Source organism: Neomonachus schauinslandi, chromosome 13, assembly GCF_002201575.2.
Source record: "Neomonachus schauinslandi chromosome 13, ASM220157v2, whole genome shotgun sequence".
Classification (NCBI taxonomy): domain Eukaryota; kingdom Metazoa; phylum Chordata; class Mammalia; order Carnivora; family Phocidae; genus Neomonachus; species Neomonachus schauinslandi.
This window is the reverse complement of record NC_058415.1, coordinates 28611711-28636438: the sequence shown is the minus strand read 5'-3', so window position 1 is coordinate 28636438 and position 24728 is coordinate 28611711. Positions and strand designations below refer to the sequence as shown.

Here is a 24728-nt window from a genome sequence, read left to right as displayed (position 1 = left end):
ACCCAGCCATTCTGCATACAACACGGCTTTTGTGCTCAGTAGTATGAGACATGAAAAAGAACCACCAAGGACATTAAAGCTTTATTAGACTCATCATAAACACCTAATATGTAGACTTTGAGAATCTACCCAGTGAATTTATATTCCTATTAATATTAGGTATGTTAGACTCTCTTAAACCTACCAATCTTCTGGTCATTTCTGTTTTATGATTATGGATTTCAATTTATAGCATAAATACTGCAGTCTACTTTAGCTTTGCTTTCTATTTGAGCCTTTCTTATCTCACTGCCTTGCTCTCTGAGGTTCAAGGGCATTGGAAATCATGCTAATGTACAACTAAATATGCTGGGGGTTTTTTTTGTTTTTTTGTTTTGTTTTGTTTTGTTTTAAAGATTTTATTTATTTGACAGAGAGAGAGACAGCGAGAGCAGGAACACAAGCAGGGGGAGTGGGAGAGGGAGAAGCAGGCTTCCCGCCTAGCAGGGAGCCCGATGCGGGGCTCGATCCCAGGACCCTGGGATCATGACCTGAGCTGAAGGCAGACGCTTAACGACTGAGCCACCCAGGCGCCCGCTGTTGTTGTTTTTAAGTGCTGTCCTATGGATGTGGTTTAACAATCTCTGTACAAAACCATATGTAATGAGAAATACACAGTTAAGAACCTAGACCTAGGCACCCTCTGTCCTTACCAGCTAGAAGCTGTGTAACCTTGGGCATGTCACACAACATTTCTGGGCCTATAAAAAGGAGATTATGCTATCTGTTTCGCAGAGCAGTGCTGAAGATGAAATGAGACAGCACATAAACCAAGCGGCACAAAGTAGACCAGTAGATGCTAATTCCCTGCCTCTTTGCCCCTAGAAACAAAAGCCCATCTGGTATTTTGAGCCTAAGTAAACTTTCAAAGGTCTCAAATAACTGAGTTGTGACATCATAATAAAAAGCCTCACCTGACCACCACACAGCCGTGTCGCCTCTGACAGAGCCCACAGTGACAGTGGCATGGCTGAGCTACTATAGGCAAATGCCTGTCTCTTTCCAAAGGACTGGTGGCCACAAGGAAACAAGTTCTCTTTCTCATATGCCTTATGATAAAGAAGATCATTCTGTTTCCGGTCCCATCGCACTCAAAACAATAAGCCCACTGTTGTTCTAAGAATATCAGAAATGAAATTTGGTATTTCTACATTGTTCTCTGAAGGTACCAACATGACAGGTGCTAGATACAAAAACATCTGAAATCCTAATAGTAGCTACATGCATTTAACACCAATGTAATAATTAAGAAGAGAGAAAGATTAAATTCACAAATACAATTCTATACAGAGCCACCTGATCTACACGTTCTTAGATTTACCCATTTACAGTTTAATTCACTAGAAGCATTTATGCAAAACCCAGGCAGACATCCCTCAGTTACAAAATCAATGACAGTGACGAAGAAACACAATTTGAGGAGAGACTCAGTGAGAGCTCTGGAGAAGCCAACCTTGTAATGAGTATAACCAAGAAGAGTCTCAAAGAGAATGTATCTTTGGTTGGCCACATGGAATATGAAAAGTGACAGCACACACAACTGAGGGAAAAGGAAGAGAATACAGAGAAGGGGAGATGGAGCCCCTGGAGGAAAGGCCAGAGGAGCCGCCGGGCATGGAAGGAGACCTCTCTCCATGGAAATAGGCCATGGGGGTGAAGGCATTCTCTCCAGTCCATCCCTAGCATTACTTGTTGCCCCGGAGTCTCAGCCCCCAAGTCTGATGCATTGACTCTGGCCTCCCTTCCATGCATTTTCATGCCAGTAAAATTGCTGAAATAAAGAAGTGAATTGTGGAGCTGTGGGGCATAAATAATGTCATATTGGAAGGTCGGGGCTAATAACAACCAGGATGCCCTTAATGCTCTTTAAGAAAAACCATCTGATCTATATAGCCTTCGATGTGGTTTGAAATTCCCTTAGCCTACAAAAGAAAATATTTTTAGCATGTAGCACACTTTGTAACAGACATATAAATGCACTGAAAATATAATTTTAGGAAAGCATCTGGGTTTGATCATTTCTTGTTATACCTCAATGCCAAATAGGTTCTAGTTTCTCAATATAAGGAACATGGCAACATTCGGCCGCAAGCTCTACAGCAATCACTGTAGCAATTTCTCATAAACATTTCACTACCGGCTCTGCTTGGTTTTATTTTTTAAAGCAGCAAATAATCTACAGATTTAAATATAAAAGCAGCATAAAAAATATGAATTTTTTTGGCCCCAATGCCTTCCCCTCCTAGAACTCACTGGATCATCTGGACAAGAGACATAAATGAGTATTTACTTTTATGTCCCAAAATGTATCCTAGAAATAATAGTTGCCACTGTCTGAGGTAAAACTCACCTGCAGCTTTTATTGATCTGCAGGCATTTCAAGACATTGACAACCTGAGCAAAATTTTTTTTTCATCTCCTCCTAGTCAAACAGGTTACTATCTGTGAATAATTGATTTGCAATAGAAGCAAATGCCTATTCTTCAATGATCAACCAGCGTAAATGCTCTTGCAGATTGATTATTACCTGTGATTTCTCCCAAGAATCTTTTGTATAGCAATTTTCCAGCTGAAGAGAAAAGAAATGCACAGACAAGATTTCTTGATAGCTACCTTTGTAAAACACCACTCAGGAGGAAACATATGAAAATTCTCCCAATACCGGGGCACCTGGGTGGCTCAGTCGTTAAGCATCTGCCTTTGGCTCAGGTCATGATCCCAGGGTCCTGGGATCGAGCCCCACGTCGGGCTCCCTGCTCGGCAGGAAACCTGCTTCTCCCTCTCCCATTCCCTCTGCTTGTGTTCCCTCTCTCTCTGTGTCTCTCTCTGTCGAATAAATAAATAAAATCTTTAAGAAAAAAGAAAAAAGAAAATTCTCCCAATACCACTCCAAACTAAGGGCAAGTTTCCAGTCTGTGGGGAATTCAACAGATTCCCAGGTTGGAGAGGAAGACACTTGGAGGAAAAGTCAATCCAGACTTCTCTCCTCTCAGAGCGACCAGGCTCATCTCGATGGAGCTCACACTTCAGCCAGCTACTGGGCATAGCATATAGTGACATGAGGCAAAAAAGTGGCTCTGGCCTTCACCCAGGCCAGGCCCCTTCTTTCCCCAAAGAATCAGTGAGGGTTCAGAGAAGGCAAGTGGCTCACCCAAGGCCACACAGCTTAGTGGCACAGGGCTGCTTCCAAAGCCTCATTTAATATATCAGTTGCCTCCTTTGTCTAATATAGAATTAAGTTCGCAGAACAAAAGTTCATTACAGCGTCCTCTGTGAAAACAGCAAATTGGATACAACACAACTGACTCTCCTTTCCCACCCAGCCTCTACTCCCGCTCTTTAACTTCAAAATAATGCGGCCGTGCATTTTATGCATCAAATTGTCTGGACCGTACTTAGATACGGTGGTGGCAGTTATAAGTAGACAGGATCAGAAGCAGAAACACTGAGCTTGCAAAGGCCCAAGCTGAAGGACCAGCCTGGAAGGACAGGGTCTTCTGTTGAATGAGCTGAACACGCCCACTACCAAGCACCATCACAGACAACTGCCACACAAAGAAATGCGTGTGACATGCACGCTACCCTTTTTAAAAACACACATGCGGATTTGGGCAGTTTGACAATCACTGACTGTTACCCTGACCCTTGTGATTACGCTTGCTTCTGGGCCACCTCTGGGCTGTGCCCTCGAAGCTCGCCTGCTCCAGGTCAGGGGAGAGGACAAAATGAGGGCAAGAGCCAGGGACTCTAGCTGGAATTGGCTTTTAAATGCAAATAAGAAGAAAAAGGATACATCCCTTAAATGCTTTAGATGGTATATAAAGACACTTCTTTGTTCGACCAATTGCTTTTTCTCACTTGTTTTGGTGACCTGATATTTATTACCTAATTTAGTTTCCATCTCGAGGAATAGCTCTGTCTTTCTAAAAGCAAAGACCTCAACTAATCTCTATACACACTCATATTCATTCACACCAAAAAAGATACCAACTCTTCAATGCAGTAAAGCCCAGAATTTCCTATGTAAAATACTCAGTCAGATACACAGGGCTACTACCATTTAGAGATAGCCACATGGAAAAAGGATGTACACACCACGACACATATTTATGGAAAAGCCCTGGAAGGTGAGTTTCATATTACTGCAGGCACAAAGCACAGTTTTGCCCACTAAAGAATAGTAAAGAACAGATTCAGGAAGAAGAGCAGTCATTAATTATGTTAAAAATCATCACTGCTCAGAGCTCCCTGCTGTATTCATTTATTATCTCTTCATAGGTCTTGTAAAAAGGAAGGCAAGGATGGGTTCCAGCTGATTTGGATTAAAAGCAACCTTGCTAAAAACACAAAATACTTTAGTTGGATGGGACAGAGGGCTAAGGGTCCCAGATCTGAGCTGGGGCTCTGCCGCTAACTGGGGCTACCAGCCTGGGCAGATCAGGCCACCACTCCTGGGGAGAGAAAATGAGCTCCTCACCACGACTTGCTCCTGCCTATGATTCTAAAGCAGACCGAAAGTCGTGCAACACCAGAAAACACTAATATTTAACCATGAAGCAATAGGGGCCACACCCAAGAATTCTATACCATGCACATAGTAAATATACATCTACTTTGTATGACACAGTGGCTCTCCACAAAAGAGAAGGAAAAAAAGCCCCATGTTCTAAAATCAGCCAAGTGTTCCTAATAGCTTTCCTTGTCAGCAGGTGGCTCTGGCGGCAGGTGCTCTGGCAAAAGTCCCCGCGAGCATGGTGGAGGGCCACCATCAGAGCGGCTGCCCAGAGGCATGGAATGCAGCTGACAATGCTGTGCAATGTCAAAGCGCCAAGGGGCCCTGTGTGTGTGCACCCATGTCCACAACCCGCTGCTCTGCCGGGCCTCAGGGCTTGCCCCAGGCATGGCGAGAGCAGAATGCACGCGCTAAATAATCTGCCTTTGATGAAGAGTCTACCAGAATATGTCTCCAGGCTAATAAAACAGAGAATAGGGGCAGTTATTAAAAAGTAGAATCAGATGTTTTTCTATTGATGTATACGTTTACAACCTGATGCTGATATCTTTGTCCTGATTCTTTGAGTTTACGTTGCTCCTTCTTTCCAAAGAACTCTATGAAAAAGCTAAAGCACCATTGCAATGAAGTCCTGTTAAATGGTATCACTCTTTATGATTGCTGCAATGTCCTTACTTAAGTGAATCTCTCTTGTGGGTGCACAATCTGTATGAACCTGAAAACCAGGTAACGTCCATATGTCCAAACATGGCCCGCCAGACTTTGTACCTTGAGGACAATTAAACTGGCTCCCGTGCACATCAGCTGGCTGACTTGTGACCCAGTGGGGCACAGCCAAGTCTCCTGCCTCCAGGCATGCTGTCTTCCGATGGACATGGTCTCCCAGCTGAATGTGGCAAACAGAGAAGTCAACTTCTATGGCTCCTCTCAGGTCTCAAACTCAGGGCAGAGGCCCCTCAAGCACGCCTTTAACAACGGTTGGTTGCAGATGCCCTCACGGGCCAGGGGCTCATGGGCGGGGCGGTGTCCTGTCAACTTTGTAAGCCCACTGCCCAGCACAGTGCTTGGCATAAGGGTTGAACAAATAAACCAAACCATAAAGCCAAATATTTGGATTGCTTGGGAGGAATATAAAACTAAAGGATTCTAAGAGTTTAGATTATACTCAAGGAATAAGAAAACTTCTGTTGATTCAATATATTGCAGAATATGACATGATTATGGAGTCTCTCAGTTGGTCCCAGTCCTACTTATGGAGATCCTCATTCACTGGGTATGGCCTGAGTCCAGGATCTGTAGGGTTTTTTTGTTTTGTTTTTTGTTTTTTTTAAGATTTTACTTATTTATTTGACAGAGAGAGACACAGCGAGAGAGGGAACACAAGCAGGGGGAGTGGGAGAGGGAGAAGCAGGCTTCCCACGGAGCAGGGAGCCCGATGCGGGGCTCGATCCCAGGACCCCGGGATCACGACCCGAGCCTAAGGCAGATGCCTAACGACTGAGCCACCCAGGTGCCCCTGTAGTATTTTTGTTTTTTTAAGTAGGCTCCACACCCAACGTGGAGCCCAACGTGGGGCTTGAACTCATGACCCTGAGATCAAGACCTGAGCTGAGAACAAGAGTCAGATGCTTAACTAACTGAGCCACCCAGGTGCCCCCAGGACCTGTGGTTTCAAACAGCTTCCTGGATGATTCTGATAATCAGGTCTCCACATAACTGGGCTAGGTGGCCTCTAATCCAAGTCTGCAAAGCTATGCTTCCGGAAAATACCTACACTTATCTCTTTATTAAAAACCATGTGTGGGGCACCTGGGTGGCTCAGTCGGTTAAGCGTCTCACTCTTCGTTTTGGCTCAGGTCCTGGTCTCGGGCTCTGTGCTCAGTACTGAGTCTGCTTGTGATTCTCTGCCTCTCCCTCTGTCCCTCCTCCTTTCCCTCTCTCTCTCTCTCTCTCAAATAAATAAACAAAATCTTTTAAAAAAAATGAAAACCATGTGTGCACACGCCACTACCAACTGTCTCTATCAATTGGATGGAACCAAGTAGACTTTTCAAAGCTAGTGGCTTCTGCTTCCTTTTCCTTCTGGTTCAAAAGGCAAGCAAATATTGTTCTTCTCTCCACGGTGCCACACCCTGATCATGTCTGTGTCCGTCTGGGCCAGTTCAGAATTTTTATTCTTTTTAAAGAAACAAGTTTGCAAATGCTCTTTTTTTTTTTCTCTCTAAAGATTTTATTTATTTATTCGTGAGAGACAGAGAGAGAGAGAGAGGCAGAGGGAGAAGCAGGCTCCCAAGGAGCAGGGAGCCCGATGCGGGACTCGATCCCAGGACCCTGGGATCATGACCTGCGCCGAAGGCAGACACTTAACCATCTGAGCCACCCAGGCGCCCTGCAAATGCTCTTTATCCACCCGACAGGGCCATTCCCATATACCCTCCTCTGAGCTCACTTTAAAAATAGATGTCCAATCTGAGATCCTGAAGGGTCTCCGACCTCAGTCTAGGTCAATATCCTGAGTGTTCTCCCTCATCACTTAGCAGGATTCAGGCATGTCACCTGCATTACATGAATCTGTGCTTGTTTCACATGGCTTCCTACGTATTTCTCTGAGGGCACCTGTAGATATTCCTCAGCCCATTGCATGTGCTTTCTAAGGAGACACCACTGGCCATCCAGATACTTAATGATGCTTTTTAAAAGCATCCGTGTTAAGTGAACAGCTCCTGGACCTGAAAGTTCAAAGTTGAAAACCAAGGGGCAAAAGTCTCTGTCTGTTCTTCTCACTCCCGGAGACTCCCTAGTACCTGAATGGAGGGGAGAGGCTTGGCCTTTCATCCAGGAGTCTTCCTTCTAGCTAGGCTGCTGGCCTACCTGCCCAGGGATCTAATTGCCGTCCAAGTATTAGCACCCTTTTATAGGCCTCTGGTGGTCCTCTGTGTCTCTTGAATCTTGTGGGAACCCTCCAGCATCACATTCAAGTTCCTGTGTAGTCTGGCAGTGTCCTACCTTACTAATCAATGCCCTTTGCAGATCCTGCTCTCCGTGCAAAGCGGGCAACAATATGCCTGTTCCTAACAAGCCTGTCCCTAACAAGGGGACAGATCACTACTCCCAAGTTGTGGTCACAATGCATTCACCCAATGTATTTTATCGCTACAAAAAAAAATGCACTGACCCTTCTATTATTCGGGGGACAGATGACCTTGGTTAGAATGTGGCAGAGGCTGGGGACAGAGAAGGGGGTGACAGTGAGGCTGGCTGGGAGGGTGCTTTCCCCCAGCCCTCCCACCAGGAAGCTGTCTCCATTCCTCTGCTCCTGGGGCATTACCCACTGAGCCTTAATCATGCTTACGACAAACTGGTTCATCGGCCCCCTCCCATTATTGAGATCTGATTCTTCCTAATGCTGCTCAAGCATGCATACTCAGTTTTCCACCCCTAGATGCTGGTTCTGACTCTCCGCCTGCCTGAAATGGCCTTCTCCCCTATGTATCCTTCAAGATTGGCTTCAAATGGTATTTCAACCCTCCCTGTTTCAACAAATGGGAAATGACCTCTTTCTTCCGAATGCTAAAAGTTAGCATTTTTCACAAGTTACTGCTTTCTGCCTTTAGGTTGGTTACTTGTGTGTCTATTTTCCCTACTGAATTATTAAGCATCTTGAGGGCAAAGCCTGTGTTCTCTCATCTTTGAGTCATCCACAGTCCCTCAGAAAAGATAGAGGTACCAGCTATATTCATGGGAAGAAGGGAAGGGATGGGGTGAGGGGTAGGCACTGGACTAGGAGGTAAGATTTCAGATCCTGGAAGCTTCCTCTTGCAAATCTCATCCATCTGGTCTGGGATGCTTGGCAGTTCTATAGAAACCTAAGCTCTGACACAGTTACAAAGGAAATCTTCAAGGGAGAGGAAACAGTTTTAATCCTTATTATTCACTTAGAGTCTCATCTTAGACTATTGTGAATGAGATTCAAACTCTTTCTGGAAATTGCGTTTTGAAAGAGAGAGAAAAGGAAGGAAGGACACAGAACTTTAATTTGGGGCACCAAAGGAAAATGTCTCCTGGTTCATCGTGGTGCCTTATGCTTTGAAGAGGTCAGTTCATTTAGACAGTGTCAGATCAGATATCCCCAATAATACACAATGCCCAGCACAGACCTTCAGTTACCTCATACTCTCCAGGAGAACTGACCCTTCCTTCCCACATTTCTCTCTCATTCCACAAGACAGGATGTCATTTGGGACCACAAAAATCTATAGACCCCAAAAATATTCATCCATAGGGGAATAAAATATATAGTGAGGTTGACTTGAGTGATTTTTATTGGCCATTTTGAAGGGATTCACAAGAAATGTAGAACTAATCAGGGAAGTATTGGGAATAAGCATTGTTATGGGCTGAATTTTCCCCCTAAATCTACATGTTGAAGTCCTAACCCCTAATACCTCAGAATGTGATTGCATTGGAGATAGGGCCTTTAAAAAGGTGATTAAGGTAAAATGAGATCACAAAGTGGGCTCTAATCTAATTGACTGGTGTCCTTAGGAGAGAAGATTAGGACAGGGATCTCTACGCACACAGGGGAGAGACCATGTGAGGACACAGGGAGAAGTTGGCCATATGTGAGCCAAGGAGAGAGGCCTCAGGAGAAACCGACCTTACCCATACCTTGATCTTGGACGTCCAGCCTCCAGAACCGGGAGATCATAAATGTCTGTTGCAAAATCCCACCCGATCTGTGGGATTTTGTTATGGCAGCCTGAACTAACTAATAAGAGCACGAAGGCACAGATGCCAAGAATGAAAGAAATCAGGCTACAGATGAAAGGACTTTAATAAACTCACTCTCTGTCTCTTGTGATTGCAGAGCAGTGTATCACTTTGAGGGATTTGTGGGCTCTTCGATGAACTGTGGCGACTCATCGACATGATGGGCCCTGCCCCAACTGAGGCCAGGGAATCTAGTCAGTGTATCTCTAAAGCCCCCTGACAAGGTATTTAGTCACTTAGAAAATGTAAGCCAAACCACTGCACTAAAAAGACAGCAAAATTATTAGGAGCCCAAAAAACACACCACGTTATAGCAACTGCTACTACTGATAAAAAAAGAAGCAAGGATCTCATAGCACATATAATTTGAAAAATATCATTTCTCTGGAGTTTGCAAAATAACCAGTCTTAGTTTTCTTGAATGACCATTAAATGTAGAATTCTTATAGACATCACTGAGACTGAGTATCCCAACAGGCCTTAAACTTATGTTGATGTGATTACATAAACTGTGCAAAAAATAAGCTTACAAGTTATGCCCCTAATAAACCACAGGCTTTCTCTGTGCTAAAAGCACCACATCTTATCAAATTTCCTCAGTTCTGTGACCTCAGCATTTTCCCTACGAGACTTAAGTTGTCCATCATTTGCTTGTGTGGCCTTTGGCAACTTGCAGATGTTTGTTTGAAAAGGAGTGGCATTCTCCAAGATGACACAAGAACCTGCTGTTCTAGGAGGGGATGCAGGAGCGAGTCTGGGAGCTTGAGGTGCTTCCTGCCTGTTTGAGACACCCGATCTGATCGGCTATTACCCATCTTCTCTATCCTCCTCAGTGCCCTTGATGCCCATGGCTTTGCCAGTTCACATCTGCTCAGCACTTCCCCCAAACAGCAGACAGAGCCACAGAAGGGCCGTGAGGTTCACTGGCGTCGTCAATGTGCTACTTGTTAGTACCTCGGGAAACAGGCTGCCCGGGAGTCGAAATTTAGAGCTGAAGTGAGGCTGGTAATTAGTTCATGCCCTTCTGGATGCCCACAGTGAACAAGCACTCCCATCCGTGGACTATAATCATCTGTGCTGTCATGGCACATTGAAGGGTGTCTATGGACTGGCCGAGCTCTATCTTTATCCATACATTTGACAAAAATACAGATGATTTCAGTTACATTTATTTGGTGGGGGATTTTAAGGCATCATGCACTCAGATTTTAATTCATCTAATAGTTTTAGAGCAGTACTGTTCACTAGGAATATATGCGAGCCACATTTGTCATTTACGATTTCCTAGTTGCCGCATTTAAAAAGTAAGATGTAACAGCTAAAATTAATTTTAATAATATATCTTCCTGGGTATATATACATTGGGTTATGACGTAGCCAAAACAGTATCGTTTTGACATGTAACCAATATTTTAAAAACCATTAAAGAGACATTTTACCTTCCTTTTTTTGTAATAAATCTTCTAAATCTGATGTGTTTTCACAGTCCACCTCAAGTGCTAAATTTTAACCAGAAATGCTTGGTCTGTATTTAGATTTCATAAAATTTACGGTTAAAAAAAGTAGATTCATTCACATACCCAAAGTTGTTCCAAACAAAACCTGAATTATTAGATCTTAAATTTAGATGTGGGTTAGATTAAAAATTCAGCTCTTCAGGCACACTTGATATTTTTCAAGTGCTGAATAATTACATGTGGCTAGCGGCTGCCATACTGGACAGCGAGACCCCGAGCACCTACTGTGCACATCACAGCAGGTAAGACAAGATGAGTCGGACAGAGTCCTTATTTCCTCTGGGTGGGGAAGCCTATGTATGAGACACATATACAAATAGTAACAATGTAAGGCAGGTCATGACACTTGCTAAGTACACAGAAAGGAAAGCATTCCGAGGAGAAAAGGGAATGCACAAAGGAAGGTCGGTGGCAAAGAAACAAACATTTAGAGATTGGTAATTATGGTTGGGCATAAACCTAGGAGGGTAGAAATTAAAGTTTAAAAAGACAGCCTGGGGCAGTTCTGCTGATAGCCTCAAATAGCAAGCCAAAGAGTCTGTCCTCAATCCACAGTTAATGGGGGATAAGTTTTTGGTGAGGAGGAATCTTTTAGAAAGATCCACTTAGTATTGATGCGGAACGGCTTCGTGGCTAAAAAACCAATTAGCTACTGAACCGGTCCAAGCAAAATATAAGAAAAAAATGGGGGAGGCGGTAGGAAAGGAAAGAAAATTCGAAATGTAATAAATATGTATATAGGGATACCAGGACTTGGCAATGTGGCCAGGAACTCAAGGAAAAAGAGGAGTCAGAGAATTCTGTAGCAACTAAAATAAGGAAGTACAGATAAAAGGCTGGATGGGAAAGTTATTTCTAACGTATCTGCACATAAATGTTTTAAAAGGAATTGGAATATATGTGCGTACAGGCTGGTGGGGGGGGTTGGAAGAGACACTTGGGCAGACATTAAAAGAAGTCAATATCTATTTATAGAACAGTCAAATTAGCAGAATGGGCGACTTTCTTAGAAATAATGTATACTATTTGGGGCGAGGAGGGAATCTGAGTAAATTAAATTACAGTACTATTCGTTAGAAGGCTAGGCAGCTGTTGAAAATTACTGCTCTTAAATTATATCAAAGGATAAGGAAAGCTGCTTAAGATACACTTTTAAATGAGAACTTTCAGCTTGGATAACAAGATTCCAATTTTGTTTAAAAAGGATATGCACCTACATTCTGTATAGCACAGAAAATGTGTGGAAGGACCCACACCATGCTGTTAGCCAGCATGGATTATCTCTGCAGAGAAAGACTGATGGGGGCAAGGGCTTTTCCTTTTTATATCTTGCTATTGCTTGAACTTGCTACAGAGAACACATTATTTGAGTTTTAAAAAGGGAGACAAAGGAAAGGGTAAACCATGTATTCAGACCTCCAGAAAAATGACTGAAAGGACTTATATCAAAAAATTATCTCTGGGCCATTTTAATTTTCTTATTTTGAACTTTTTATATTCTAAAATAAATACATAATACTTCTATAACCAGAAAAAAACAAGTCATAAAAGGAAATAATCTATAATACTGATGGTACAATCAATTTTAAATCTGTTTGCAAAGCCAAAGGTTACAGGGTTGGGTGTTCTTTAAAGAGGTTTGGATCCAATTTCTTTTACTTCTTTGGGGCTCATGCTTACTTTTATTGCTGCTGAAGTGATTTCCACATTTTTTTTAATGATTTCCATTCAGTGTGGCCAAAAAGGAAAATCGAGGCCAACCACAAGGCAAGCCTTCCTGAGAGGAGACAAAAAGCCTCTGTAACCTGTGGAAGGAAAACTTTACCAGGAGAACGTGACTCTTTTGTCATGAATGACTTCAGTTGCTGGTGGACAGAAATTTTTAACGAGAACAAAGAGCATCGAAGTGATTTCAGTGCTCTGGTTGTCAATCCCGGCCAAGCACACTCGTAACTTTATATTATAATGATGGGGACAAAGAACAAGGTGTCCCATTCACCACCAGCTGGCTGCACCCAGAGGGTCCCGGGCCTTTGCAGAGCCTTTCACTGAAGTGGAACCGAGAAGGAACTCTCAAGGAGTGCAGAAAGGACCGTGAGCGAGTAAATCATCATCAACCATGTAAATAATGGCAGAGAATGGGTACGGAGATGAAAAGGTGCCTTCTGATCATTCACCAATGGAAAGATGTGCACTAAATCAGGGTCCTTTCTGTCTGACGCTGTTGTTTTTACTGAACAGTTAAGCGCCCAAGGAAATACCAGTTGGGTCTTAAAGACAATTTATAGCTAGGCTGGCCTCATTGCACCTGGCTGTGTTTTGACAGCAGGTTTCGTCAGTTTATAGCAGAAATTCTTGTCTACACTATAAGCTGTCACAAATGCAACTAGACCTTGGAAAAAATGCACTGCTCAGAGGCAAATCTCTCCCTTCGCCGCGCCCCTCCCCCTTTTAATGAAAAGCAAAAGCCTCCTGCTGGTGGCAAAGCCTCCTTCTCTTCAGGGGAAATTAGGGAGCCTCCTGGGACTGAGAGGGTCAGCCCCAGTGTTACAGCCCAAGTGGGGTGCGCCTGCTTCTGGGCACTCGATTAAGGACTCTTTCTTTTCTCTTCCCTCGGGGCTAACTGTTGAATACAGCGGTCTTGTTGTGTGGAGCCAGGAAATTTCGGGATCCTGCTCTCTGAGCTCCCCACTCTTTCCAGTTTCCAGGCCATGGAAAGAATGTCTGGGCGCCTTGCAACAGCCTGGCCTCGGAACACAAGGCCCACAGCTTTGGCGAATGCCCTCTGCCCCCATCTCAAACAAGAAGGCAACGCTTGGCTATTTGGGATCAGACAAACCTTAACTTTGTTTTTGAGATTTTTCTCCGCAGTAAATGGCCGGGTTCGGAAGCCCCCGTCTTAGAAATCCCAGGACCTCACTATAACACATACAAGTTGACAGAGCTGCCTCCCAGGACTGCTGCCTTACCCACCCCTGTTTGGTTTTGCTTTTTTAGACCTCAGGGTTTTATTTTTTATTTTTTTGCTCCCAGAAGGATTGGGCCAAATAAATAACTTTTTAACAGGTGACATGCATCCCCGAACAGAAGGCACTGCAACCTTTTTAGGAACGAGTTCATGGCGGCTGGTGGCCGACATTTTCCCCTGTGTGATAGCATGGACAAAGATGTGAAGAGAGGGATGAAAAGGTAATGGAGAGCAGCCCCTCCTGTTCCTTAATTTCATGGTTCACAGACATTCATTGACATTCAGACACTCCCAAGGGGAAGCTCATATAACCAGCCGTGAAACTAGAAACGAGCAGGCTAAGGAGGCTGCTTGCCTGGGCCCAGGGCAGAGTTTCTCACAGCCATGGGGGTCCACTCCCAGACACTAGGGCTCACTCTGATGGGTCTGCAGCTGCTCGGGGGGGTGGGGGTGCAGCCCAGCCTGGGAAGCTCCAGGCCTGCAGGGTCCCTTGATCGGCTCCACACGGGATGCCACCCTCAACTTCCCAGGGCCTATGCTCTGGCAAGGGTCGGCCCTCGGGGGCTGCCCGTCAGGCTCCAGGAAGCACAGGACCTGGGGAGAGTGGAGGGAGGCGAGGCTCCAAGCTAGGCAGTTCCCATGGAGCTGGGACTGGTCGGGAATGTCTCTCCCTCAGACGTGCCCATGGGCTGAAAGGGAGGGAGACAGTAGAACAACCATTCAGCTGGGATAGGTCCCGGTCCATAAGACGAAGAAATGAATCTACATGGCTCATTCGGATCACACCAGCTTGAGGCAGGGATGCAGAACCAGGCGAGGAAGTTGAGGGGCAGCTGCAGTGGGGAAATGATGGAGAACTAAGGGCATAATAGGTCAGAGGAAAGCTGTAGGCAAGCCAGCTCACTCACTCACCTGGCTGTATCCAAAAAGCAGAGCTGGAGACCACCTGCTCAACCGACCGGTGGCCTTGAAGTGTTGCCTGGTGACACCACCCACAATGTACACCACACTTTGCAAGATCTCACTTAGCACACAGTTCAAGGTCAACCAGCATGCCCACCTACAGCCCCACAGTCCCCTGAGGCAGAGGCTGGAGGCACACACCATGATCGCAGGCGGAAAAGGGTGGGAGACCATCATTTTCCTGACTTACAGATACTCCACCTCAGTAAGATGGTTACTTTTATAACTACACATACAAACAAATCATTGTCAAAATTGATACGCTAAGCAGCAAGCTTCACTCTCCTCTACAGACCCTCCTGAGCAGTCATGTTGAGCCCACCTGTGGTATTCCAGAACTCTCAAGCCAGTCTCGGAAGATGTTTTCCATAGACAACTCAAGCCTTTAAAAATAAAGCAAAAAGTCAAGGATTAAAACGGTACAGAGCACTTACTATACACATAGCACCTTTTTCTATAACTATTCGGGTAGATCACAGCATCGATCTTCCAGAGAAGTACCTGTTCCCTGGAGAAAAGCAACGCCGTGCCAGGTTCAAGCGCAGAGGGCACTCAGTCACACTCAGCGCAGCTTCGGTAAACAGGGATGTGCACGATGGGATCTAAAAATCGGAGGCACACTGTAATAGGTGCTCTTAATGCCTCGAGAGGAACTGTTGGGTTGGGAGCCCCAACTCAGGGAGGAGAGGACACATCAGGCGCAACTGCTTCCTCCACAGCTGGCAGCAAAGTGAAATCGGAACGCTCCAGCACTTAGCACATCAAAATGAAATCTGAACTTTATCGTGACGGGGGCTGCGGCAGGCACAGATGGCACGATCCCCTGTCAGAGCGCAGAGGGGCCCAGCTGCGGGGAGTGTGCGTAAGCAGGCCCACGGGCTGCTTTATTTGAAATAAAAGTTGCTCGTTAAGTCTGACCCAAAGTCAGCTCCAATTCTTTTGGTTTCATGTCCTGCTGATTTGAATACTCCTTCAATTCGTGAAGTATCCAGTATATTTAGGGTCAACAGATCTTAGGTTGCATCTTCCTGTGTTCCTGGGCTAATGACATTTAAAGCAACCGCAGTCCCTGTCTAGATACCCCCGGCCCCTGCTCCATCTCCCCGCTCGCAGAGGCCTTTCCCAAGCCTTGTCCCAGGCTGTGTGTGCGGCATCCACCACGCTCCCTGCCCTCTGCGCCATGGCATTCCGCACTGCGTGCCTGCCATCTATTTCATTATTTGCCCTTTAACTGTCCCCTCACTGGATCGAAGCTCTCTGAGATCAGGGTCTATGGCTGTTTGACTCACTTCTCGAGATCCAGAATGGAGACCAGTTCCTGGTATAAAAGATGCTTCCCATAGATATTTTTTATTTGAATGAATGAAAACACATTTCACTTTTGTTTCAATAAAAAGTATTCACTTTTAATTTAAAAACCACCTTTCCCAGTAAGAGATTCCCAATGTGTTAAACTCCAAACCTATAAAAATTTTATATATTATATTCTACATCATACATAAATATATATACATATATATATATATACATACATACACACACACACACAGATATATATAAATAATATTCCTTCCCTCCCTTTAGGGATTGCAGAGAAGTTGTGGAAAGACACAGTGCCATCCATCTGTGATGTTAAGGTGCTGAAGCCAGTGCTCCCTCACCTCCTGGGCTATGCTCCAGGCTGGGCAGTAGTGAGAAAGGGAGGAGGGAGAAGCGGGCCTGGATGGGGTTGGGGAAGAAGGGGCTGACTGATATTTTTGCGACCTTCTCTTCCCCAGTGAGAAGCAAGTCACTGGTGTGCCTTGGTCTTCCTGGGCCAGGGCAAAAGCAAATGTTGCAGAAGGGCGCAACTGTTAGTATTTCCAAAGAAAACGGAGGGCAGGAGGGACTACACAGAGTAAGTGGTTTGGATTCATTTCAAGATGATGCCCATCTGTGGGATGACCGGGGAAGGGGAGAGGCCAGAAGTGGAGAAGGGGAGAACAATGACCTCCCCAGGATGCTTGCGCTGGGCTCCTCCAGGTTCGCGGGCTCAGTGGAATTACTGGGCGTGCCTTGTATGCAGGTGCCCACAGGGGCCACCATCCCCGAGCCTTGCCCCACTACTTCTTCGTGGTCACTCAACAGCATCAATCCAGGTGCGAGCGGCCAAGTTCCTGCTGTGATGCAGAGCGTGGAGGCATGTGTGTGCATGCACGTGTGCAGCACGTGGGGCAGGGGTGGGTGGGTGGGTGACTGGAAGGGAGGAGGTAGCTCTCAGAGCACCTTAGATCCAGATCACTGTTCTTCTTTGGGCTCGGTCGGCCGCACTGGGAGGTGCTGGCAATGCCCTTCACAGGCCTGACTGATCTGCTGGGAGGAGGAGGAGAGCAGGGCTGAAGGGGCCCCTTAGAGAAGTGTCTGAGGAACTCAAAGCTGATTTGCTTTCTAACGAAACGTGCAAGGCTGCAAGGGCAGACAGACTGTATAATTTCCGCTGAAGGTAAGAGGCTCCGTGGAAGGCCTGCTCTTGTGGGGAAGGAACGCAGACCATCCCCACCTTGTCTGGCACCCAGGAGGGGGGCTTCACTTGGTGGTGCTGGGTTCCTGCCCTGGGGCCTCAACAGCTGGGGATCTGCTGGTGCTCTAAGTTGTCTATCCTGATTGAGAGGCACGCCTGCTTTCTCCCGGGTCCTTCCTTCCCTGAAGCTTTTCCTAAGTCGCCCATTCATCTGCTTCCTTTCCAGCCAGAGAGGGGCACTGGGATGTCGGGAGCCCTCCAGAGCCCTGGGGCCAAGAGCTCCCGTCACCCTCCTTCCAGCGATCTCAGGAAAGCCAATGCAAGAGGCTGACTCTGACCCAAGCTTTGTTGAGCTGTGGCATTCTAGGAAAATGGGCATTCTTAAATCTTGCCCAACTCGAGAGGAAGACAGGGGATTTAGAAAGGATTTAGACAAGAAGGGTAGTGAGGATCAAAGGGGCAAGTACACTGGGTCCACAAGGGGGGTTGAGGGAATTGGGGTTCAATGTCCTGAAGAAGAGAAGTCTGGGAGTGACTTCATGGCCATTTTTGAGTGATTTTACAATAGAGGGCAAACAGCTGTTGTGCATAGTCATGGAGGAGCGAGTAAGAGGACGTGGACATAAATTTCCTTCAGGGAATTTTAGCTGGAACACACAGTTTTTTGTTTTGTTTTGTTTTGTTTTTTAAAGATTGTATTTATTTATTTGACAGAGAGAGACACAGCGAGAGAGGGAACACAAGCAGAGGGAATGGGAGGGGGGAGAAGGAGGCTTCCCACTGAGCAGGGAGCCCGACGCGGGGCTCGATCCCAGGACCCTGGGATCATGACCTGAGCCGAAGGCAGACGCCTAACAACTGAGCCACCCAGGCGCCCCCAAACACACAGTTTCAAGGGTGGCATGGGGAGGGGCCGGGGAGCTGAGCCCTGGAATGTCACTGAGCAAGGCCCAAGTCTTCACCAGAGAAAAGTGAAGAATGGGCAACACTTCTCCCTGCGGCATTGGTTCGGTGGATGCCTACAGGGCACAAGGTTCTGTGGAGGGCTGAGCTGGGAACCCCCAGGGCTGCACTGTCTGATAGGGACGCATACCAGGCACGCCCACAGTGCCACCAGCGCTAATGCAGAGATGTGGGACTACGTATGCAAGAGGCACGGGCTGCCTCAGGTGGCTCAGCTAGAAGGAGGACGGTGGGAGGCGTGTCAGGGGAGTCTTCTTCAAGGAAGCAACGCTTGAACCATGTCATGGAGGAAGGCTGTGCTGTCCCCAACGATGGTGCAGAGCCAGCAAAATGGAAGGAAAGTGCATGCAGGGCAAAGGGAGCAGAAGCAGGAAAGTCCAAAGCCATGGTCAACTGGGCAGGCACACAGAATGAGGTGAGGGAAAAAAGGGGTGTTCTGTGAGAACCCTGACATCCTGCCATTGAGCCTTGGCCTCATCGAGGAGGCTCGGAGCATGTCCACAGAATGGCACAAACAAAAGGGAGTCGAGGAGGAGTAACAGAAGGGAAAGAGGCCGGAGGCAGGGAGACCAAAGTGGAGATTGTGAACAACTTGTGCTACAGTCTATGACCTGAAGAGCTGGCCGGGCCAACTGTGTGGTTGGTTATTCCACTGGAAAGTAATAAGGCAAATTTTGCGTTGCCATATTTAGTGTTTGTACACACAGGTCCTATTATGGAGTGGCCCCCAAAACAAAGCAAACAAAAACCCCTCTGCCCACTACCAAGTAAAGGCATAAAAGTAGTAGCTATTGCTTACTGAACACCTACTGTGTACCAGACTCTAGAAAGAATATCCCATTTAAACTTGACATTATTTGCACAAGACCAATATTAGTATCCCCATTTCAGAGATGAGCAAATGCACGTTCTGGGAAGTTAAGGGACTTAACCAAGGCCACACAGATCCAAGTCTATGCTGCCTGGCTACGAAGCCCCCACTTTTCTTTCTATGCTGAACTTAGGTATCATGATACATCGATTGTGATTTTGGGGGGCAGGCAAGCCTGTGGAAAAGGAGGGCCTGTGCTTGCACCAAACAGCCCTGCCTTCTCCTTCTTGCTCACATCTCTCCTGCCGAAGGCGGCCTGGCCCCTGCTGTGGTCACCCTGTTTGTCTGCCCTTCATTTACAGTTCTGAAGAGATGGGGAGACCCTTGGGAGGAGCAAAAGTGTAAGGGCAGGAGAGTTCATCGTTCAGCTGCATCCAGGAGCAAAAGACACTCTCCCGTGAATGAAAAGAACATGTGTTTTCAGATCACTTTCCTTTGGAAAAGTTCACAGCATCTTATAACCATTATCACTTCATTCCTCAGAATATCCTTGTGAAGTGGGTGTCAATTATTGTGTGGCTTTGAGCAGATGGAGAGAATGCAGCATAAGAAGACTGGCCAAAGTCAGGCCAGACAAAGGGCTAAAGAAAAGACCCAGGTTTCTAGACTCCCAGTACCAGTGCAGACATCGAACCACACTGACGCCTGTCTGGGGATTGCTAACAGGGAATGAGACTTTAAACTATGAGAGAATGATGAAAGCAATAACTTCAACTGCTAAAAAAAAAAAAAAAATGAAGGTACTATAAGTGGCCTTACTTCCCAAGGAAATTATGAGAGATGTGTGATAATGCTGAAATTTTTTTAAGTAGGCTCCATGCCCAACATGGGCCTCAAACCCACAACCTCAAGATCAAGAGTCATATGCTCTACCAACTGAGCCAGCCAGGCACCCCAATAATGCTTAATCAGCAAGGGAGAAATGAACTGCAGACTGTTTGGAGGGAAAAAGTAACAATTCCATAGTTTTTGCTGTTTTGATCGTAGTAATTGAGATGACAGTGCAGGTGAATTTTTAGGTATGGACTTGGATAGATAGCCATGGTAAAGCAAAAGTTGACTTTTTCAGATCAAGACACTCAGAGTCTAAGCCAGTGGTGAATGTTTCCCCTCTGAGATCATGTGGCTTAAATAATCACAACAACAAGCAGAAGCATTTCCACTTCGCTGGGACCCTGGACTTACAGGAAATTACTCTTCTGCATGTCTGATCACTATGGAAATTGATTTTATACAGATAGCCAGAAGTACACAGACCCACGACTGCATGCCCCCATATTTGTACTACTGAGCCGTACTTGCGCCTCATTACCCAAGCCTCCTGGATAGCTGGAACAGCAGGTTGTTTTACCCCCTGGCTGGAGAGTACCCTCTCTGCACTCGCACATCCTGTAAGGCCACTCTTGAGTTTCAGGCATCTGTCTCCAGGCCCTCTGAGCTATAAATGTGGTCACACATAGTTAGCACAGCAGGGGAGAGAATATGTTGGACACCGTGGCATAATGCGGGTGAGAGAAATAACTGTGTTTCAAGTGGAGAAAGTTGAAAGGCAGGGGCTCTTCCCTTTGTGATACTAACATGCCTAGGGCTCGTGTGAAAATGGTATTGCACGCGCTGTATTGCTTGTTCAGTTGATTTCTGAGGGCCGAGGGACACGGATGGCTGGGCTGGCCAGCAGCTCTATCTGCCACTTGTGCCTATCACCTGCGGCCGATCAGAAGAGAGGTCCTCACCGCTCTCTGCTCCCACCTGCAGCCCTTGAGAGTCTAACGATCGCGTTCTATCCGCGCCTCTGAAGGAAAGCACAACTTTCACAACTTTCTAAGGCCCCCTGCAACTGTCACGTGAACTAAACCACAGATGGAAGGAACGCTGGAAGTGCAGGTACTGGATGAACGCAAGCACTGGGGCCCTCGGTGCTCAGGGTCTGAAATGGAAAAGCCCTCGTTCGGCAGTGTGACCGACATTCTTCACAGATTTTTAAATTTTCGTAGTTTAGGTTTTTAAGTTCCCTCTCTACATGTGGATACAAATGGTGTGCGTCTCAGAACTCTGCACATGGTTATTTGTTTCTCGATCAAAAGGAGTCATTTGTGCTCGGGCAGATAATGAGAATGGCCGAGGTCACATCTATAAGCGAGCACTCCCTAGCTCCACGGGGGGGGGCAGGGCAGTGAATGAAACCAAACACAGGGACGTGCACACAGAGACATAATAAGTGATGAGCAAAGAAAAAGCCACTGTTGGGGCGCCTGGGTAGCACAGCTGGTTAAGCGTCCAACTCTTGGTTTTGGCTCAGGTCGTGATCTCAGGGTCGTGAGACTGATCCCCACGTCGGGCTCCACGCTCAGTGCAGAGTTTGCTTAAGATTCTCTCTCCCTCTGCTCCTCCCCCTGCTCTCTCCCCTGCTCTCAAATAAATAAATCTTAAAAAAAAAAAAAGGAAGAGCAAGCCACAGTTGATAGGGTTGATGTATTAGTTGGGCAGGGAGCTCTTGCATCAGGGCCAGCTAGTGCCCAGGGTCTGTTTGGATTTCCTTCTAAGCACTTTCAGCTTTTTCTTCCCTTGGTCTCATAAAATATCAACATTTGAACAGAAACTTCACATTGAAGATGTCTAGAACACAACTCCTCACTCCCTCCCCTCCACCTCCAAATGCTCTCCCTCCCACTCCCTGCCCCACATGGATTCCCGAGACAAATTCCCAGCCCCCTCTGCTTCCAGCACTACTCCAGAGGGTCACTGAGTGGCCCAGAAAGAAAGGTCAGGTCGCGCTGGATTCCTCCACGTAACTTTCAAAACCAACCAACCAAGTCTTAATCCGTGGCCCCTCTGGAATATCCCTCAGATCTGTTCATTATTCCCAAACCCTTCTGCCACCGCCACATCCCTGCCCGGGTTCCACCTAAACAGCTGTCTAGGTTTCTCATTGGTCTCGTGACATCTAGTCCTCCCTGCCCATATCGATCTTCCACATTGCCCCCCGGAGTATCCTTCCAATCTGCTGATGGCACTCTCCTACTTAGAACCTTCGGTGTACTTCTCTGCCTGAAGGCTTGAGGCTAGGACGCATGGGCCTTTCCTGTGCACCGAGGACTCTGAAACTCCCAAAAGCACTTCCTACACTGAATCATAACGATCTGTTTTCATGCATATCTTCATGTTGATTAGGAGCTCCCTGCAGGCTGGACATGGAATCTATTCCTTTCTGTCCCCTAGTGTCCAGCCTAAAGCCTGCTAGGGGAGGCGCTCAATAGATAATGTTAAATTAATCGAAGCAAGAGAACAACGCAAAACAGTGTGACACAGAGGAGACTGGGCCCCTGAACACTAAGTGGCTGGTCTAATCTGAAGAACCTTGCCCCGCTCACAATGGCTCACGTGCCTGACAGATGTGCCCAAGGATCAGTTTGCAGCCGGGCTATAGATTAGAGGCTCCGGAGGTAGGTGTGGGGCCTTTGGAGACCCAGATAAAATTGGTACAATATGCTGCATAGGTAAAAGGGCAAACGGTCTGTTTTAATAGCTGAATTAGATTCTGACATTAGTTAGCAGGAAAGATGTTCAAGGTTCAGAAAATATTCTGCTATACTTGCTGAAATAGATTCATTGCAGGAAGGAAATCGCCTTAACTTTTAAGGGGAATTTTAAAAGGAAGCTTAAACCTGCTAGCCAAAACATGACCCTAACTGGGAAAGGCATCCTCTCAGGGGGTGAAGGTTGGTCGTCAGTGGCCACCCTTAAACAGAGACCATCCCAACAAAAGTCTCTTTGTGGGCTCAACAGTGTGTCCCTCAATAAATATTCACAATGATAAGATCCCAGTCCCCCGGAGCCCTCGGAGCCAGAGGGCTCAGGGCCATCCCCATGAACTTCATAACCTTATTAGGAAGAGGATGAAAAGAAAGAAGCCCTTCCCAATTAAAAATGCACTTTGTTGCTTCCATGAAATTTCCTATATTTGTGCCCTAAGTTCTTCCAAAAGAATGTATAGTACAGACTGGTAATAAGAATACACCATTTCTAGTAATTGTCTTGTCTTTCTTTTCTTGCATTAGTTTCTAAGGAAACTGCTCCATCTTATCAGGGAATCTGAAAAGTTATTCCAGGGCAGGTACAGAAGAAAAGGGGGAAAAAAATGTCTTGCAGGTAAACTGTTGTTCCTGACCTTAGGAATAATGGCCACATCTGATGTGATTTTGCATGAAGAAAATCCATATGTCTGCTTAAAAAGAAAGGATGGTAAATCTGAAACACTTCAGACTTTCCAAAACAAGCCACACTTCCTTCAAGCAGCCTCCTGCAGAGCTAATAATCTTGGCCGTTTACTAAAGCCCCACGCAATCTCCCTGTATAAGACTTCCTTCAGCATCAAAAGGCATGAACACAAAGAGGTAGAAATGAAGGAATTTATCAAATCATATGGGTATGTTCATTTTGTATGATGCACTGGCTTGCTCTATGTGTGTGTGTTCACATCTAATTTAAAAAAACAAGCGGATAACAATAACACTTCTAACAGTTGAAGCCAGAATTGGAAGTAGAAGGTGGAAGATGGGGAGTTTAAACAAAAGGCCAGGCAAAAGTCTAACACTTAGAAAAAAATCTTCATGTCTTCATGGCCCCTGGATACCCCCCTGAATTTGCATGTCACCTCCTGGTGGCTCAAACCCTGCCACCTTCCCTTTAAGACACTCCATTTGGACTGCCTATAAAGCTGGCCCACCTACATGGAGGATGGCCTTGCCTGGGTCCAAGTCAGTGTCTGCGTGAAAGAATTCATTTCCACATCTGGAAACCTATTATGAGCATAAAAACATTGTTAAATCTGTGGATCAGAAAGGAGAACATTGGCTCTTCTTCAAAGGAATGTTTAATTTCTCAAGATGCCCCCCCACAACGTTAAATACCAATTTTGCTATTGGGAATTATGTTTCAGGGTATTCACTTCTAGTGTCTAAATTAAGATAGGAAATTAGAAGGAGAGGGTTGCAATGAACCCAGTGTAAACTTTGATGTAGGTCCTAAACCTCCTCCTCCTATACGTGGTCAGCCCCTCAGTACCTCAGTGCTCTTACTGGGAAAATAGGGATAGACATGTCATGCACTAAATAGTGTTGGATGAAGGATTACCTGAGGGCCTGCATATAGGAAGTACTGCCCTCCAATACCCACTATGATGATGGTGTTGGGGGGTGGGGGTGTACTGTAATAAGGATTAAATGATTTACTATATGTAGATCCTGTATACAGGGCCTGAGGCACAGAAGATGACTATTGATATAACTGTTATCAATCATTGATTGAACACCTACTTTTCACAGATATTATCTCTTTTATTCCTCCCAAGGGTGAAAAACCGAAATTTGGAGGGATGAAGTAACTCACTCCGAATCTCAGAGCTGGGAAGGAGCCATGCTGGGGTAAGAACCTAGGAGAGCCTGACTTCAAATCCCAGGCTCTTATTACTACACTACACTTTTACCTTCAATTAAACAGCATTTCCTTACATTAAACCGTGTTAACTAGAGAACCCTAACTTAGAACTTTCCTCTCCTCCCTTCTTTTTCACAGCAGCTGAGGCCACGAAGTGTCCCTGGCTTGTCTCTCATACTACTTTCAGG

The 24728-nt window shown here is 46.0% G+C and overlaps 1 protein-coding gene across 1 annotated transcript in view; it reads right to left on the bottom strand.

Moving 5' to 3' along the window:
* The window catches only part of AOPEP (aminopeptidase O (putative)), a 309081-nt gene that overhangs the window by 91269 nt on the left and 193084 nt on the right, over nucleotides 1–24728 (bottom strand). Inside the window, exon 10 of the mRNA XM_021677941.1 lies at nucleotides 15093–15153. Within this exon, the coding sequence (XP_021533616.1) occupies nucleotides 15093–15153 (61 nt within the window). The remainder of the gene's footprint in view (nucleotides 1–15092; nucleotides 15154–24728) is intronic.